Here is a 14609-nt window from a genome sequence, read left to right on the forward strand (position 1 = left end):
GAACGAAATAAGTTAGCAAAGTAAAAACTGGCAAGGTCGCAACACCTTTAGAGAAAATTCAAGTTGGAAAAGAAACAAAGAATAAAAATCAATTACGAATAAATGGCTATTTTCAAGATTGTTATAAATAGACAAATGCTGTGAAGATTAATGGTGCGTTATCAAGAGTGCTGATGGTCATGAGGGGAACACATGTTGATGCGTTTAGCTCATCGCGACAAAAAGCAAGATAGGCAAAGAAACTAAATCTACAGTTGCATGCGAAAAAGTAATAATGCTCTACCAATCTTCAAAACCCCCAACTTTAACAAATATCTAACCAACGCAAGCTAAAGAAAAAGCTACACTTTTGCAGCTCTCATACAAAGTAACGTCATACAATAGAATGTTAGATAAAACCTTGACAAACATCACGGCGTATCATGTAATAGCCACCTAAAAACTAAACAGCAGACAAAAAAGAGATTGACTGAGGATTATATTCATCTCTGCGCACCAGTCACCACCGTGGCCACCGAAAGTAGAACGACATTCTCACAACAGCATATGGTGCCGTGATGTTGTATTGACATTAAATGCGCCACATTAACTTTGAAGGAGGCTCCAGTTTGCACTTACGATAACATTATTAAATTAAACGATCATTCGATCAATCTTTATTTAACATAGACCACTTTAAAAATAAGGCGTTTGTGAAGGGAAATCAAGGACTCTACGATAATTGTGCAACGGAAATAGCAATTCAAGCATGAAGCAACCCAGTTTAAGCCAAAAGTGATGAAAAGATTACTAACATAAACCATCTACCGTTGTTTTGGGAAACTAACTTGAATATTTTGAACTAAAAATGAATTCTGTCAACTTTGCTACCATCAGTTGCAGTCAAACTCAAAAGTAAGTGTGATTAAGCAATGAAGAACGAGACTTTAATTAACCTGACGTCAGTTTAATGTGAGTGGCCAGATTTCACAAAATTATAACAACATTATTTAGTGTACGATTAATTAATCCAAGTCAACATACATCGTTCACGAGTACACTTGTCCCTTGTGACTGCTTAGTGTAGTGCATCCTTATATCGCACCATACCGGCTCAACCCATTCATAGGGGTAGTTTATACTATCGATGGTGGCCGAGTCGTTTAGTGCAAACAACATCGCACTTTGTCGCCAGCTGCAAAATAAATTAGTAGTCATACTAACTAAGTTAGTAAACAAATGGAAAAATATGCCAATCTTTTACTTCATTTTTAATCCAATTTAATCTCCAATCCCTACAGTGTTACCCTGTAAACTGGATAGTCAGTTGCAAACTTACACGAGAGACAAACTGCATTTATCCATGGGGTTTAAAATGACAAAAAGGAAGAACATGGCTGATATTGTAAAGTTCGCAAAAAAAAGGAACCTAGGCCTGGATCGAACCAAGTGCTCTTCTGCTTAATTGCATTTGCTTGTTATTAATCACTATTTCGATAACTTTTCTTATACATTCTCAATAAAGCATCCAATCTTTACCCATCCACAGCATGTCAGTGCGTCATAATGTATATTACAGACCAACTACTTCACAAAACAAACTTCCAGTGAGATGTAGTTGTAAAAATAACTTGATCATTGCGTTTTATGGGTAAAAAAGTGATTCAATTTATATCACATAGCAAATATTTGACAAAATAAAGCCACGTATCAATATAAAAATTGTTGCTTTAAGATTTGAGTACGGTCTTTATTTTGTTAGTATTGTACCGAATATAGCCGTCTTAAAATGGAAAGGGATATTGTTATGGCAATCAAAAGTGGAAAAAACTAACTGGAAAAGGCGATCTGGTACTAAGTTATAGCAATGTTATGGCAATGAAATAAAATCTGAAAAAGTTGTGTATTTTTAAATAATAGAAAGCTTCATGAAGTACCATTGTCTTCACGTTTTTAGCGGTGGCAATGGGTTGGCCAATTCCATTGTGAAGTGCTTAAAGTCCTCTTCACAATTCTCAGCTAATTTGCTTCTACAAACAGTTACCGTTCACGCAACGTCTTATGCCGTTAAAATTGCATAAAATTATTCTTTTACAAAATAACTTAACCAGAATGGCCCAGTGAGGATTCTTGATGTTACAAACTTTACAGTCAGGTGGAGTTCTACTACTGCTCAGACAAGTTGAGTGTCCACAACAACATCTGTCCGATGCATACAAAAAAAAGCAAAATTGAAAAATTTAATCCCAATTGTATGTCTTTTTACATATCTGCTATAAGCCAACATAACTGTACATATGCTATATGCTTGCATAAACAATTAAGAAAGCAGTTTTAGACTTCCGACATTGAGGTACATTGAAGAAAGTAACGCAAAAATACCTCAAAGATACTAAGCCAAATACCAAGGCTGTAGCGTAATACGAAATAAAGTTGTTTAAATATCACAAAATCAAAAAGTATTTGACATATGTTCATTTTGTAAAAATTCTTATCTGAAAGTCTTCGACCTGGCTATGTTTGTTTGTACTCTCTCACCGTGTCAATCTTTTGTACCGTGAGCTACTGATGCGAATAAAACAGTTCAACACATACGGTGCGATACTGATGAGCCCAGCCTCATGGGCGAAACATGTGTCTATCGCTGTCAATTCTTGCTACAAATCGGCTGCCGAGAAACATATTGTTGATTGGATGGTCTGAATGGCTAGCGTGGAACCTATACCGTTATGGTTAGCGAATCGCAACTGCTCGCTGTACTAGTGAGTGCTCAGCCTTGTGCTGCTAGCCGGGAAGAACGCCCCTTTCTTCACAAAACTTCATTCTTTTATTTAATTCATTGGTGTATAAGGCATGAGTTAACGGTATCAAAAATTCTATATCTACAACAAGTAAATCAAACCAGATCTTTGTTCAAAAATACTAAAACAAAGACAATATAATTTCTCGGCCATGCAATAAGAAAGCAAAAACTGGAAACTAGAACATCTCTCAATAATTGATAAAATTTTTGGAAGCAGGCACCTGGCAAACAAAGACAAACTCATCTGAAAAAAGTTAACTACAAGGCAGAAACAATCATTCATACAACACATTATAGAAACATTTGATCTAATTATTCATCCGAGGCCGACAATGCCAGATTCAGGCAAAGCAATTGAAGAAGTGGAACAAAATTTGCTAAATGCATCAGCTTTTCATAACAGCTGTCTGTTAATATATGTTGTCTCTACGTAATAAGGGGATGATTTACCCACTGATAATAAGGCTAAAATATTATATTCAAACACACAGTGCAGAACTGGAAAACTTACTGACTACTGCTGGTGTTCTTGCAGGTCAAAGGGATAAAATCGAGTATGTTAGCAAACTTTTCACTGTCCAAAACAGAATTTTCGACGAATTGGAAACCAAGGATATCATTGGCTTTCACAGGAAAGTGATCACGATCTACAACCTAATCAAGAAGAACACATCTCAGTTTGTCGCAAAACCATTAGTGATACTGGAATTCATGATGTGACTCCACGTTGCAAGTTTGTGAGGTCACAAAGCAATGTCCTGCCGTTACATTCTATATGATCACGGAAAAGCAACGTTACTGAGAGAAAAGCAAAAAAATTAACAGAAGAGAAAAAGTATCAACAAACAAAACAAAAACTAGCAACTATTTGAGTTCAACAAAGTCACAAAACTCATCGATATTTGTTAAACTCTCACTTGGTAAAGGCCGGATGTTGTTACTTTGATGGGATATTCCTTGACAAGTGTATACTTCGGAATGACGTCACGATGACGTAATGGCGACGTGACGTTGCCCTCCTCGTACCAATTGCAGTGGGTGAGCTTGCTCTAAACGTACAAATCGTTGAATAGACCACAAAGTCATCTATACAGGCATATATCAAATACAGTTCCATTCAGTAAAATCTTATAATAAAATTGGAAACTAGTAGTAGTACTATAGGAAAGCTTTAACAAGTGAACTCTACTCAATTATGTTTTAAATAACACTAGGATGTAGGAATAACAGATGTCAATTTCACCCAAAGCAAAGGCACAGAATTCAACAAAGCCTAACCATTGTTGATTTAAGAGGGATAAGTCAACTAAATTTCATTTGAAAAATACCACACTCAGCAATCTAAACAAAGTTCAACGTCACCTAGCTCCAATAGAGAACAAAGTGCCCTTGTATGAGCAACAATAATATCGCGCTCTGGAATAGTGTAGGTTTTCCAGCATGTAAATTTTACAATTGTGAATAGATTGTGGCTTCCCAGGGCAGCAAAATCCATCATTTTTACATTGATTCAACGTCTGCCGACGTTGAATCAATGTAAAAATGATGGACTTTGTTCTCTGTGTTAAGATTAAATGTTAAACTAAATGGCAATAAGTTACAAATTTAAAAAATGAAATCTCACTCTGCAATGTGGGGCAGATTTGCTGAAGTAGCAGAATTGTAAACCAGAAGCACAGCTTTGTACATCGGGGGAGCATTGTTCCTTTGCACAAGTCGCGTATGGTGTAACCGAACCTTCGACCATACACCCTGAATGAAATAATTAAAAGAACAGTTGGAACTATCACACAAGGTTTAGGAGTGACAAAGAAAGGGTTTACACCAAAGGCATTAACGGAAAAATGAAAAAAACGAAGCACCGTTAAAGAATGTGTAATTAAAGGTCCACCAGCTGTATATAACCAATCAGCCTCAGTTTACAAGTTTTCAAAACGCATTGAGAATTCGATGCCCAAAGTCGCAATGTTCAGGATTACAATCAAAAACTACAGAGTATGCCTAATATTGTTGTCATATATATTTTTTACTTCACTTACCAGGTGAAACCAAATTGTATGACGAATCACAAGAAGGGCGATAAATTTGCAGACTGACAATGTCTTCTCCCGATAGCGGATAGACAAATTCCCATGATAGCACACTCCCTTCATCAACCACCCACAGGCCAGGAAATATCAGCGCAAATTTCTACAAATTGACGCGAATTTTACAACAAAACTAAAGAATTTATCATACGCAAGATGATAAAAAAATCTCTAAATGAATAGAAGCATCTCAAAAAACCTCAAGTATTAAAAAACTGCTTTTCACTATAATAGTATGCATTCAGAAGTGTAACCAAGAAAGGGGTATGGGCACTGGGCAGTGCCGTGTCAAGGGGAGGGCCAAAGGGGGCCCGGCCCCACCATCTCAGGGGGCCCACAGATAATAGACGTTTGCGTTTCAGTACCAACATGTTAATCATACCGTTTTCAACATTTATTCTGATGGGAGTGTGGTTCAGTCACTGTTTTTAAATGAATTCGGTGGTGTTAGGGGTGTGGTTGTCAGTCAATGTTGTTTGGTTCAATGGTCTGTTGACTCTTCGGTCAATGTTTGTGGTTCCATACAATGTTAGTAGGCCTAGTTAGTTTTAGCATGTATGTGTTTTACTCTCAATTTGCTGCAATATGCTATATTTTAGTATTCTTTTTAATCGGGGGTGTTAGGGGTGTGGTTGTCACTCTATGTTTTTTGGTCTAAAGGTCTTTTGGGTCTTCAGTCAATGTTTGTAGTTCAGTACAATATTAGCAGTTAGTTTTAGCATGCATGTTCTTTGCTCTCAGTTTTCTTTAGGACGCTTATCCTCTAGTATTTGTTTTTTATTGGTGGTGTTAGGGGTGTGATTGCTAGGCAATGTTTTTTTTGGTCAATTGTCTTTTCAGTCAATGATTGAGGCTCGATACATTGTTAGTAGTTAGTTTTAACATGCATGTATCTGCTTTGCTCTTAGTTTTCTCTGGTAGGCTATAGCCAGAGATGTACGTATGCGCCGCATATTCTACGCCGCATACTTGCGGCGTAGACTTTTTGTTTGCGCTAACGCTTGCGGCCACATTTTTTTTGGATAGTTTGCGCTTGAGGATGCGCCGTAAAGTTTTCGCGGATTTTTAGCGCATAGCGTCAACGCATACTTTTTAATGTCTTAGTTGTTGTTTGCAATTTTTTTTGTCAAACTGCGAAATGTTGACGTCTTGCAATTGCCCATTGTTCTAGTGTTGTGTCACAGTGTCATCTATTGTTCAGTCAGCTGGAGTTTGTTTGTATATCGCACTACTGCCTTTGACGCTAGAGTCCCACGTGGAGACTGAAGTCTTGCAGAAAAAAAAAAGAATTAGTTAAAACAACTTAGGCCTACTGAGAAATTACTTAGTAAATTACGGGTCAGAACAGGAATGTAATGTAAGCAAGCAAGTAGGTAGGTTCATAGGCGCCTAACCCGTGGGGGCGTGGGGGCCCGGCCCCCACGCATATTTCTCCGTGGGGGCAACTTTTATGCTGTATTGGTACATAAAACAATAGATAAACTAGCGATCGGCAGCAGGAAAACATTTTTTAAATGCACACCACAACAGCTTCGCGATAAATAATCACCAGAACGAGCAGCGATGCTACAATCCCACACCAGACAACAAAATCTGTCATTTTACATTGATTTAACGTCTGCAGACGCACCCAAAAACAACACAATTTGCTACGTAGACACGGAGCGTGCGTTTAGCTTTATGCACTTGCAAACAGACTCGATGTCGCTTTCATAAGTCGAAACCTCTGCAGTGAATCGCTCGCTGTGAAAATGAACTCGAAGTCTCGGCCCGAGGTAACCACTAACATTAACCAACGCAACAAGGGCTGGTACAAACCGCATTGCGCACACACGACCGTTGCCATAGAAACCCGATCAAAGGCGGGAATATGTGCATCTTTTGTTTCATCTACAACACGAAAACCGGCGTTTGACAGCGAATTGAAAGCAGGTCAGTCATAAGTTGCGACATTGTAGTGAAAAGAGAGAAATGTCAAGCGGAAAACTTAATCAAACGTCTCTCCGTAACTATTTTCAAGGGCTGTTTACGGATGTCAGCCACTTCTAAATTTATTCAAGGTGACGTGCTGTTGAATTGATGTAAACATGAATGATTTTACTTTCAACAGGTATATTTTCAAGCGTATGATCAAGTTAGTATTTGCATTCCATTTTCAAAACATTGTCATTCCATTAATACAGTATACCTTTTAGTAAACCTTTCAGGCCTCGAAACAACTTTTTTTTCCGGCAGCCAAACGTGTCCGACTGAAGCAAGCTGTTCGGCGGCCAATCACAAGCACATGGCGGCCATCGGAACTTCGACACGCATCAACATACAGTCTTCGAAATTAGCACATTTTTAATTTGGCAGAAGCGAAAAATATACTAGAGTAGTCTATCACGACCGCACTGTTTGATTTGTTGTGATGTAATAATGCCAAAACTAGCGATAAAGCGAGCAACAAGATACGCACGTCGCACGCTGTTACAGTCATTCACGATAACTCACGGGCGGAAAAGTAAGTTAATTTCGGGATGATTCAACGTTTGAGTCAGCACAAATCGATTTAATTTTCCCGGCGGGTTATATTGCGTAACAACAATGCCCAATAAGAAAGTTACGTTTGTTTTGCATTAATTCGACATCTAGCAACGTTGAATTATCATAAAATAACGACAATTGCTCAACCAGGTACCAGTAACAAATTAATAGCTCCCTGCGAGAAGATTGCCTAGATTTACGTATACACTAACATAATTTCGGCACAATTGGGATACTGCGAACAACACAAAGTCTGTTTGATAAAGAACTAGCTGTCAGAATCGGAATCATCAGATGCTGTATCGGAGCACGAGGTTGTCGCGTCATCACGTCTTTGCCGTTCGCAATGAAGCGTCCACGTTTTGCGGCTTTCGTGCTTTGATACCAATCCACACGCCTCTTCCTTTTTCATAGAGATCCATCAGGGTGTTGACTAAGGAACAAATCTATGGCTGTGCCATAACGACTCGGAGGAATGTCTAATCCTAACCTTACAAGCGCTCGTGTAACCTTGGCATTTTTATTGCCGACGCTAATTTCGAAGACTGAATAGTCGCATCAATAAAGTGTATTGTGATGTCACTTGCATCCTGCGGATGTCAGACATCAGCTGCTTGGTCAATCAATAATGTTAACAACTCAAGCATAGACAGTGTGTATTGTGATTTATCGGGTACTTTGACTGCTTTCTAATCCTTTGTGATTATAAGTGGCAAGGTACTTTATTCACAAGGCTGCTTGCGTAAAATCGTCTCGGAACGTCATGGCGGACAAATGCGGCCGACGGAAGGGTGAGACCCGGTGGACAAAATGTCGATTTTTGTAGGTTAATCGCGGCCATGGCCACGATGGCCGCCTTCAGTTTCGAGGCTTGCCTTTTCGTCTCGTGTTTCATGCTAATAAATCTAGCTCGTTGCTAAACTTTATGTTGTGCTTAGCTTAAAGAGTCGCAGTCCATCAACCTCTAGCAGACGCATGGCATGTGTTTGCTTAACCGAAGTGATCGAGTTTTGTTTATAATAAATTAACGATAGGTCGAACGTAGCGATAACTCCGAGTGTGGCAATAAAAGCAATCTTAGTGTGACGGCATAATTACGTCATCGATCTGCGTGACATTTTGCTGAATTTACGTTGCTGCTGATGAAACACGCTTTCGCCCTCACGGTCAAAAAAATAGTTAGGCGCCTATGGGTAGGTTGGTAATGTCGCTCCATGTAAAAAATAAAAAACACTAGTAATGTTAACTATCCCTGAATGCTAATAACAAAGAGTTGTGCAGTTCAGAATCTAAACTTGCTTGTGCCTGGCAGTTTTGTCTTCCATTAACCCACTTTTTAAAAATCTTATCAGAAAAAAGCATAGAGCTTACTGAGAGAATTATGGCATTAAAAGCAACATTAGTCTTATTCAAACGGAATCATTTTAACAATATTGTTTTTTATAATGGATTTTTAGGGAGCGACAGTTAGTATAATACTAGAATTTTCTTGATAGGCATATGCTACAGTTTCTTACACTACACTATTGTATTCAGGGAATAACTTACGGTAATACTAATCTCCAAGTGAAATGGAGCATGATAATACAAATCCATGGCCCTACATGGAAAAGTATTTTAAGCTCTCTTCTTGGAAAGGCAAAAACTTATATTTTCAATGCCAGATGTGCCTTCCGGCCAAAAAGATAATTTCTTGTAACGAGAAATTGCGAAGTGGCTTGAAAAGTGTGTTGTTTCGAGTGGTTTATACCGTGTGAATATTTGGCACCTAGCAAACAAAATGAGTTTGCGCTAGAGTATGCGCTAACGCTGACGCCGCCAACTTTTTTTACAAGTTGCGTTGACGCATGCGGCGTATAGTTTTTCGAACGTTTGCGTTTGCGCTGACGGCGTCAATATTTTTTGTATGCGCGTACATCACTGGCTATAGCCTATTTGTAGTAGGCCTATTCATTTCGTTCGGTGGTGTTAGGGGTGCTATTGCTAGTCAATGTTTTATTTGTCAATTGTCTTTTCAGTCAATGTTTCTGGTTAAGTAGCCTACAATGTTAGTAGATAGTTTTAACGTGCACGTTCTTTGCGCACAGTATTCTCTAATATGGTTTTCGATCAACAGTGTTAGAAGTGTGGTTCGGGCACTGTTTTTTCATAAATTGCTGGTGCAGCATCACTTGTGGTAAACTACTTATTTGAATGAAACGGTTGTAGTCTATGTGTTAGTAAATGTTTGCAAGCACAGAGGGTACAATGTTGGTAAGTGCAATCGGTAGAACTAATTGCTAAGCCCCTGTATGGCAATCAGGTAGGCCTATGTTTATTTGTGCCTTAGATTACAATAAAGAGGTTTAAACCTATCAGGCAAAACATAATAACCATTTTGTGAAAGTGTTGAAATGTTCTTTTTGCTAAAGCCAATTTTTGTTGCACCCAAAGATGTTTTGCTCTGTTACGTTTTTAATATGTTACGTTTTTAACATAATAGGTTAGTAAAATTTCGAATATTTGTAATTTTAGGAAAAATTGCTTTCAAGTGTAGTTAACTAAATTAAAATTCTTCCAATTTGTCAATTCTTGTCCGATTTAAAAAACACTGAAGTTATTTAATGAGCAATTGAGCATGTCAAATTTTCAGGCTAGCTTCTATTGTGCGATACAAGTTCTGGACTGAATGATTCCAATACTTCATGACCACTGCCAGTAAAAATCGTTAATGCTTTTGGCTTTCATTCCGAGCAAAGGCGTAGCCTAGCTATTACATGTTAAAACTGCGTGTTTGCTATCACTTAGCCTACTTTTGTGTTGTTTTCAAAACTGGTCAGGACATTTATTAAAGTGAACCACCTTTTCATATCGATATAGCCTAGTGAAACAACACACTATCCTATTATGATAGCATTTCTTGCCTGAAGGTGGCCCAAAATTATTTTGGCCCCGGGGCCCATAAAGGGCTTAACACAGCACTGGGTATGGGCTCCAAACCCCTGAGACGTGTATGATATCACAATGAAAGATCAATGATAATAATAAGTATATTGTATCAATTATGGTGACGGCATAAACGACTCAAAGGGTGGTTACTGGAGTTCATAGATCCTCTCAAAACAAAACTTACATAGATATTGCTTCTGGGCTAATGTTGAGTTTGTAAATGCCTTTAAACAAAGACAACACTCCATCAAAAGCGGCTATTCAATCAAATGTATAATACACAAAATAGAACTGTTAAGTTTTGTACATCTGTAATTTGTTAAACTAAGATCAATTAAACTGTTAATAATTCTAAAGTCAGATAGTAACTCTAAAGTGATTCTTGCTACTTTATTCATTCATCAGTATGTTTTTGTTTTGTGCCATTTGTTACTGAACAGGTTGTGTCTACCTGTTTCAGCCCTCGTGATAAAGTCAGTCGTGCTGACTGACGAAACCTCGGTAATAAAAGCTAGGTATCATGTAGGTATCAGGAGGTAACCTGGTAGCCAATAGTCACCAGAAGAACGCAAGTCACTTTATTCATCAAATGCCTGGTGAGCAGTTTCAATCTGTCTTTCTAAAGTCAGATGTAAGCCTGGTGAGAGTTAAAACACAAACTCAAAGGCCTTGGTCAGGCGTAGATGTGCAGGAATAAAGGTTGTTTAGTGTTGCAATACTTCTCTCATATCAAGGCTAACTTTACTTAAAAAAATGATGATTTTCTCACATTGGTAGACTCTGACGAGGAGCCGTCTGTGAGTCCGGTTTCAACTTCTCTGTTGTAGATATTATGAGAATCGTGGATGAACTTGATACTACCAGTTACATAGTGAGCTGATTCTGGAATCGTTTCTGAAAAATCATCATAAAAATATGACGGGCGCATCTGGTAAAGAAGGAACAGCAGATATTTTGCTTCCTGTATTGCTGTACTGCCATTGTGCTATGATCGACGCTACATGTTTTAATGCAATAACAAGTTACATAAGTAAAAGGTTAAATAAAATGGCAACACTTTTACAAAAATTTACACAACTGTTGTTACAATATTAATAACATTATTCAGTGAGGAAACATCGCAAATGCAACTGAAGCTTGATGCTCCAAGTTCTCTTTAGTGATATTTGTTTACATTTTCTTGACAAGAAAAGGATTATCAATAGTCGAACAAAAAGATCAACTTCCGGACAGTGTCTTTAAATGTCAAATTAATGAAAAAAGGATGTTTACTATTGGGATTATGATCGCACTTATCTAAGCTTTCAGAACCCCTTTTTGCTAAGTGCTAAGGAAATCCCGTTGCCTGATATGCTGAACTTCATCGCGCACAATTTCAAGTTTAAAGCATAGCATCGAGTTTAAATCCTAAACGCCTATTGAAGCCGATACATCACCGAACCAGCAGAGTGGGATATAAGACACACAGCAATGAAAATTTGAAATAAGCTTTACCTGAAACGCCCTTGTATCACATACGACTGATATGAAGACAATATAACAAATGTAGATTCACGTTTGGAATGACAAAGCTTTATAATAAATAAACAATTCGTCTTAATACAAAATGAGACTGTTCACCAAGAATTTTAATTTAGACTAAATTATCACAAGATGTTGAAATGACCATCATTATCATCCACTCGGGCGTGCCGGACACCATCAACATAGTTTCTCCAAGCACCCCTGTCTCTCATGAAATTAGAAAGCTCGTGCTTCTTTCTTGACATGACAACTAACTTTTATTCTCGACGTTTCGTCAGTCAGCACGACTGACTTTATCAAGGGGCTGAAACAGGTAAAACTACCTGTTTAGCAACAAATTGCACAACACAGAAGCATATTAAACGAAATGAAATTGTGCCATTTGTTTTTTACCTGTTTCAGCGCCCTTGATAAAGTCAGTCGTGCTGACTGACGAAACGTCGGAAATAAAAAGCTAGTTATCATTTCAACAACTTGTGATAGTTTAGTCTACAGTCACCGGAAGAACGCAGAAAATTAATCTATAACAATTCGTCTTGTTAAGTTATCAAAATTCTAAAATTCATTGGAATGTTTAAATAATACCAGGTTGTGTTGTTCGATGCTTGCTGTTAGTTGTCCAAGTGATCCTTGGGTTCGTGCCTCGACTAAGTGTGTAGGGAATGTTGTGTTGACTGGAGATCAACGGGCTTGGGCAGTCCACTGCTAAGCCTGCAACTTCATCTTCGATTGACAACAAGAAGCTGAAAAAACAAACATAAAAAAATGTCTTTATTTAATTTTCTCACTAACAAATTTACATAACAAGCGATATCAAAAGGCGATTTATGGAACGAATCCGATACCATCATATCAAAGATCTTATCCATGTGCCATCTTCAAGTCACCTAATGCAGTGGAAGGTCAGTGTGTCTTGGATAAAGAAACCAAAGACTGTGCCTTAATAGCCTTCCAGTGTACTACGAGAACATCGTGAATCCGGAATGGTCAAGGATAGACCCTCAGTCCCAGAGACTCACACGACGACGAAGGTCTTAAAAATGGCTCAGAGTTGCATCCGCACTTAGCACTCAATATTTAGGGAATGAATTTAGGGTTATGACGTATTTGGGTACCCTGAAACTCTGTTTGAAAAGCGCTGAGAGCAAAGCGTATGTGCAATGGGTGTATAAGAAAAACACAATATTATTGTAATGTATAAATTGCTTTTATGCAAGATCAGTTATGAAGACCAGGCTTCTTTGAAGCAAAATGGAGAGAGAGAGCTTCATGTAAAAATTCAATTTTCGAATAGTTTTTAGAGTCAGAAGTAAACCCATGCAGCAGAGGGTAAACCTACCTATACGACCTTATTCCTAAGTCGTTACGGGCGGATACGGTCAGCCAATAGCTTCCTGGCACAGTGTACTTGTGGCTGACTTGCAGTGACTCTGTTACAAACACATCTAGAGAATCGTTCCAATTCCACATGTACTCTTCCACAAGCTCAACGGTTCCACTGACTTTCACCACGACCTGTTGTTGGAAGGGCGAATGTGTCAGTAGATCAAATACGCCGATCAATGGAAAGACCAATAATACAGGTTTCAACCATCTCAGCCGGTGACCCGACGAAAACCTCGAGGTTAAAATCATTGAAAATTGAAAAACAGATGAAAAACGAAATGAAAAAATCACCAGATGTAATAGGCACACATTAATTCAGACGATGAAGCAGTGACGTCAGTATCAACTTTCTAGCTTCACCAACATACCATCCTCACCCGGCTTGAAAATGTTGGTGTATCTATCCCGATTCAATAACTAATAATGTTAAAACAACACAACGAAAAATGACACCATGTGTCAGCTACAGTACATGCAGACCACAAAATCAGGACCCTATGAAGTATTTCATCCTTTCAATGATTCTGCTTGATATAATATGTGCAATGTGTACCAAGTTATGAACTCCAAAAGAGTATCACATAAAGAGTTAAATAACAATCAAGTTTATTTTTCCCATCCAGTAAATACAGCTTCGTCCAGTTCTGCTATGCCATGCCTTGTAGATAGTGCCTTGGATGCTTGCATTTGGAGCCTTGTAGATGGGGCATTCAAGAACGACTGCAGTTTGCTCCTCCGTGCCGCACTCGCAGGCCGATGAGAGATGAGGTACAAGAGGAATTAGTGCTGCTAATATTAGAAACAGAATAAATAATAAACAAGTCACCTGGTCAGTTTGAAGATAAGGGCCCAATCCAGTGAAAGTTAAGTTTGGAGAAGCACGAAGAATCACATCTGTCAGCACCTGCATGTGAAAGTGCAATTACAAAAAAATTAAGAGATTAGCGAATATCTTATCAAGCATCCGAAGATAAGCATTCACACAATCAGTTTCATTCTTTGTGTTTAATTGTGTCGTTGTGGCCTTTGTTATAAATTCAAAAAAAAAACGTTGTGAAAACCTGGGTATAGTCCGCCGGGCACCTTGGGGGTCGTTTGAGGATTAAATTTATAACAAATAAAAATCCAAAAGTTGTCATGGTGGCTTAGATGGGACTGATATGAATTGAAAAGATGTTGACTGTCAATCGTTAACGTTAGAATCAAAACAGTTGTTGCTACAATTTATATACCCAGTTCAGTAGGCCGGGTTTGCTACTATTCGGTGAGTCCGATTCGGTGAGTCTGATTCGGTGAGTTCCTAACCTCTAACCCCTAATCCTAAAACGGCAATGATAATTAGGCTACGGTACCCGATATTTAAAAAAAAAAAAAAA

General features: G+C 38.3%; 1 protein-coding gene across 1 annotated transcript in view; it reads right to left on the minus strand.

The window, feature by feature from the left end:
- The window catches only part of LOC145769205 (polycystin-1-like), an 82090-nt gene that overhangs the window by 64384 nt on the left and 3097 nt on the right, over positions 1 to 14609 (minus strand). The window contains exons 5-13 of the mRNA XM_082580793.1: positions 14060 to 14137; positions 13187 to 13362; positions 12433 to 12590; positions 11093 to 11217; positions 4822 to 4972; positions 4407 to 4534; positions 3700 to 3831; positions 3294 to 3436; positions 1024 to 1174 (exon numbers count right to left, since the gene is read on the minus strand). Of these exons, the coding sequence (XP_082436919.1) occupies positions 1024 to 1174; positions 3294 to 3436; positions 3700 to 3831; positions 4407 to 4534; positions 4822 to 4972; positions 11093 to 11217; positions 12433 to 12590; positions 13187 to 13362; positions 14060 to 14137 (1242 nt within the window). The remainder of the gene's footprint in view (positions 1 to 1023; positions 1175 to 3293; positions 3437 to 3699; positions 3832 to 4406; positions 4535 to 4821; positions 4973 to 11092; positions 11218 to 12432; positions 12591 to 13186; positions 13363 to 14059; positions 14138 to 14609) is intronic.

This window comes from Aplidium turbinatum, chromosome 4 (genome assembly GCF_918807975.1).
Source record: "Aplidium turbinatum chromosome 4, kaAplTurb1.1, whole genome shotgun sequence".
NCBI classification, from domain to species: Eukaryota; Metazoa; Chordata; class Ascidiacea; order Aplousobranchia; family Polyclinidae; genus Aplidium; species Aplidium turbinatum.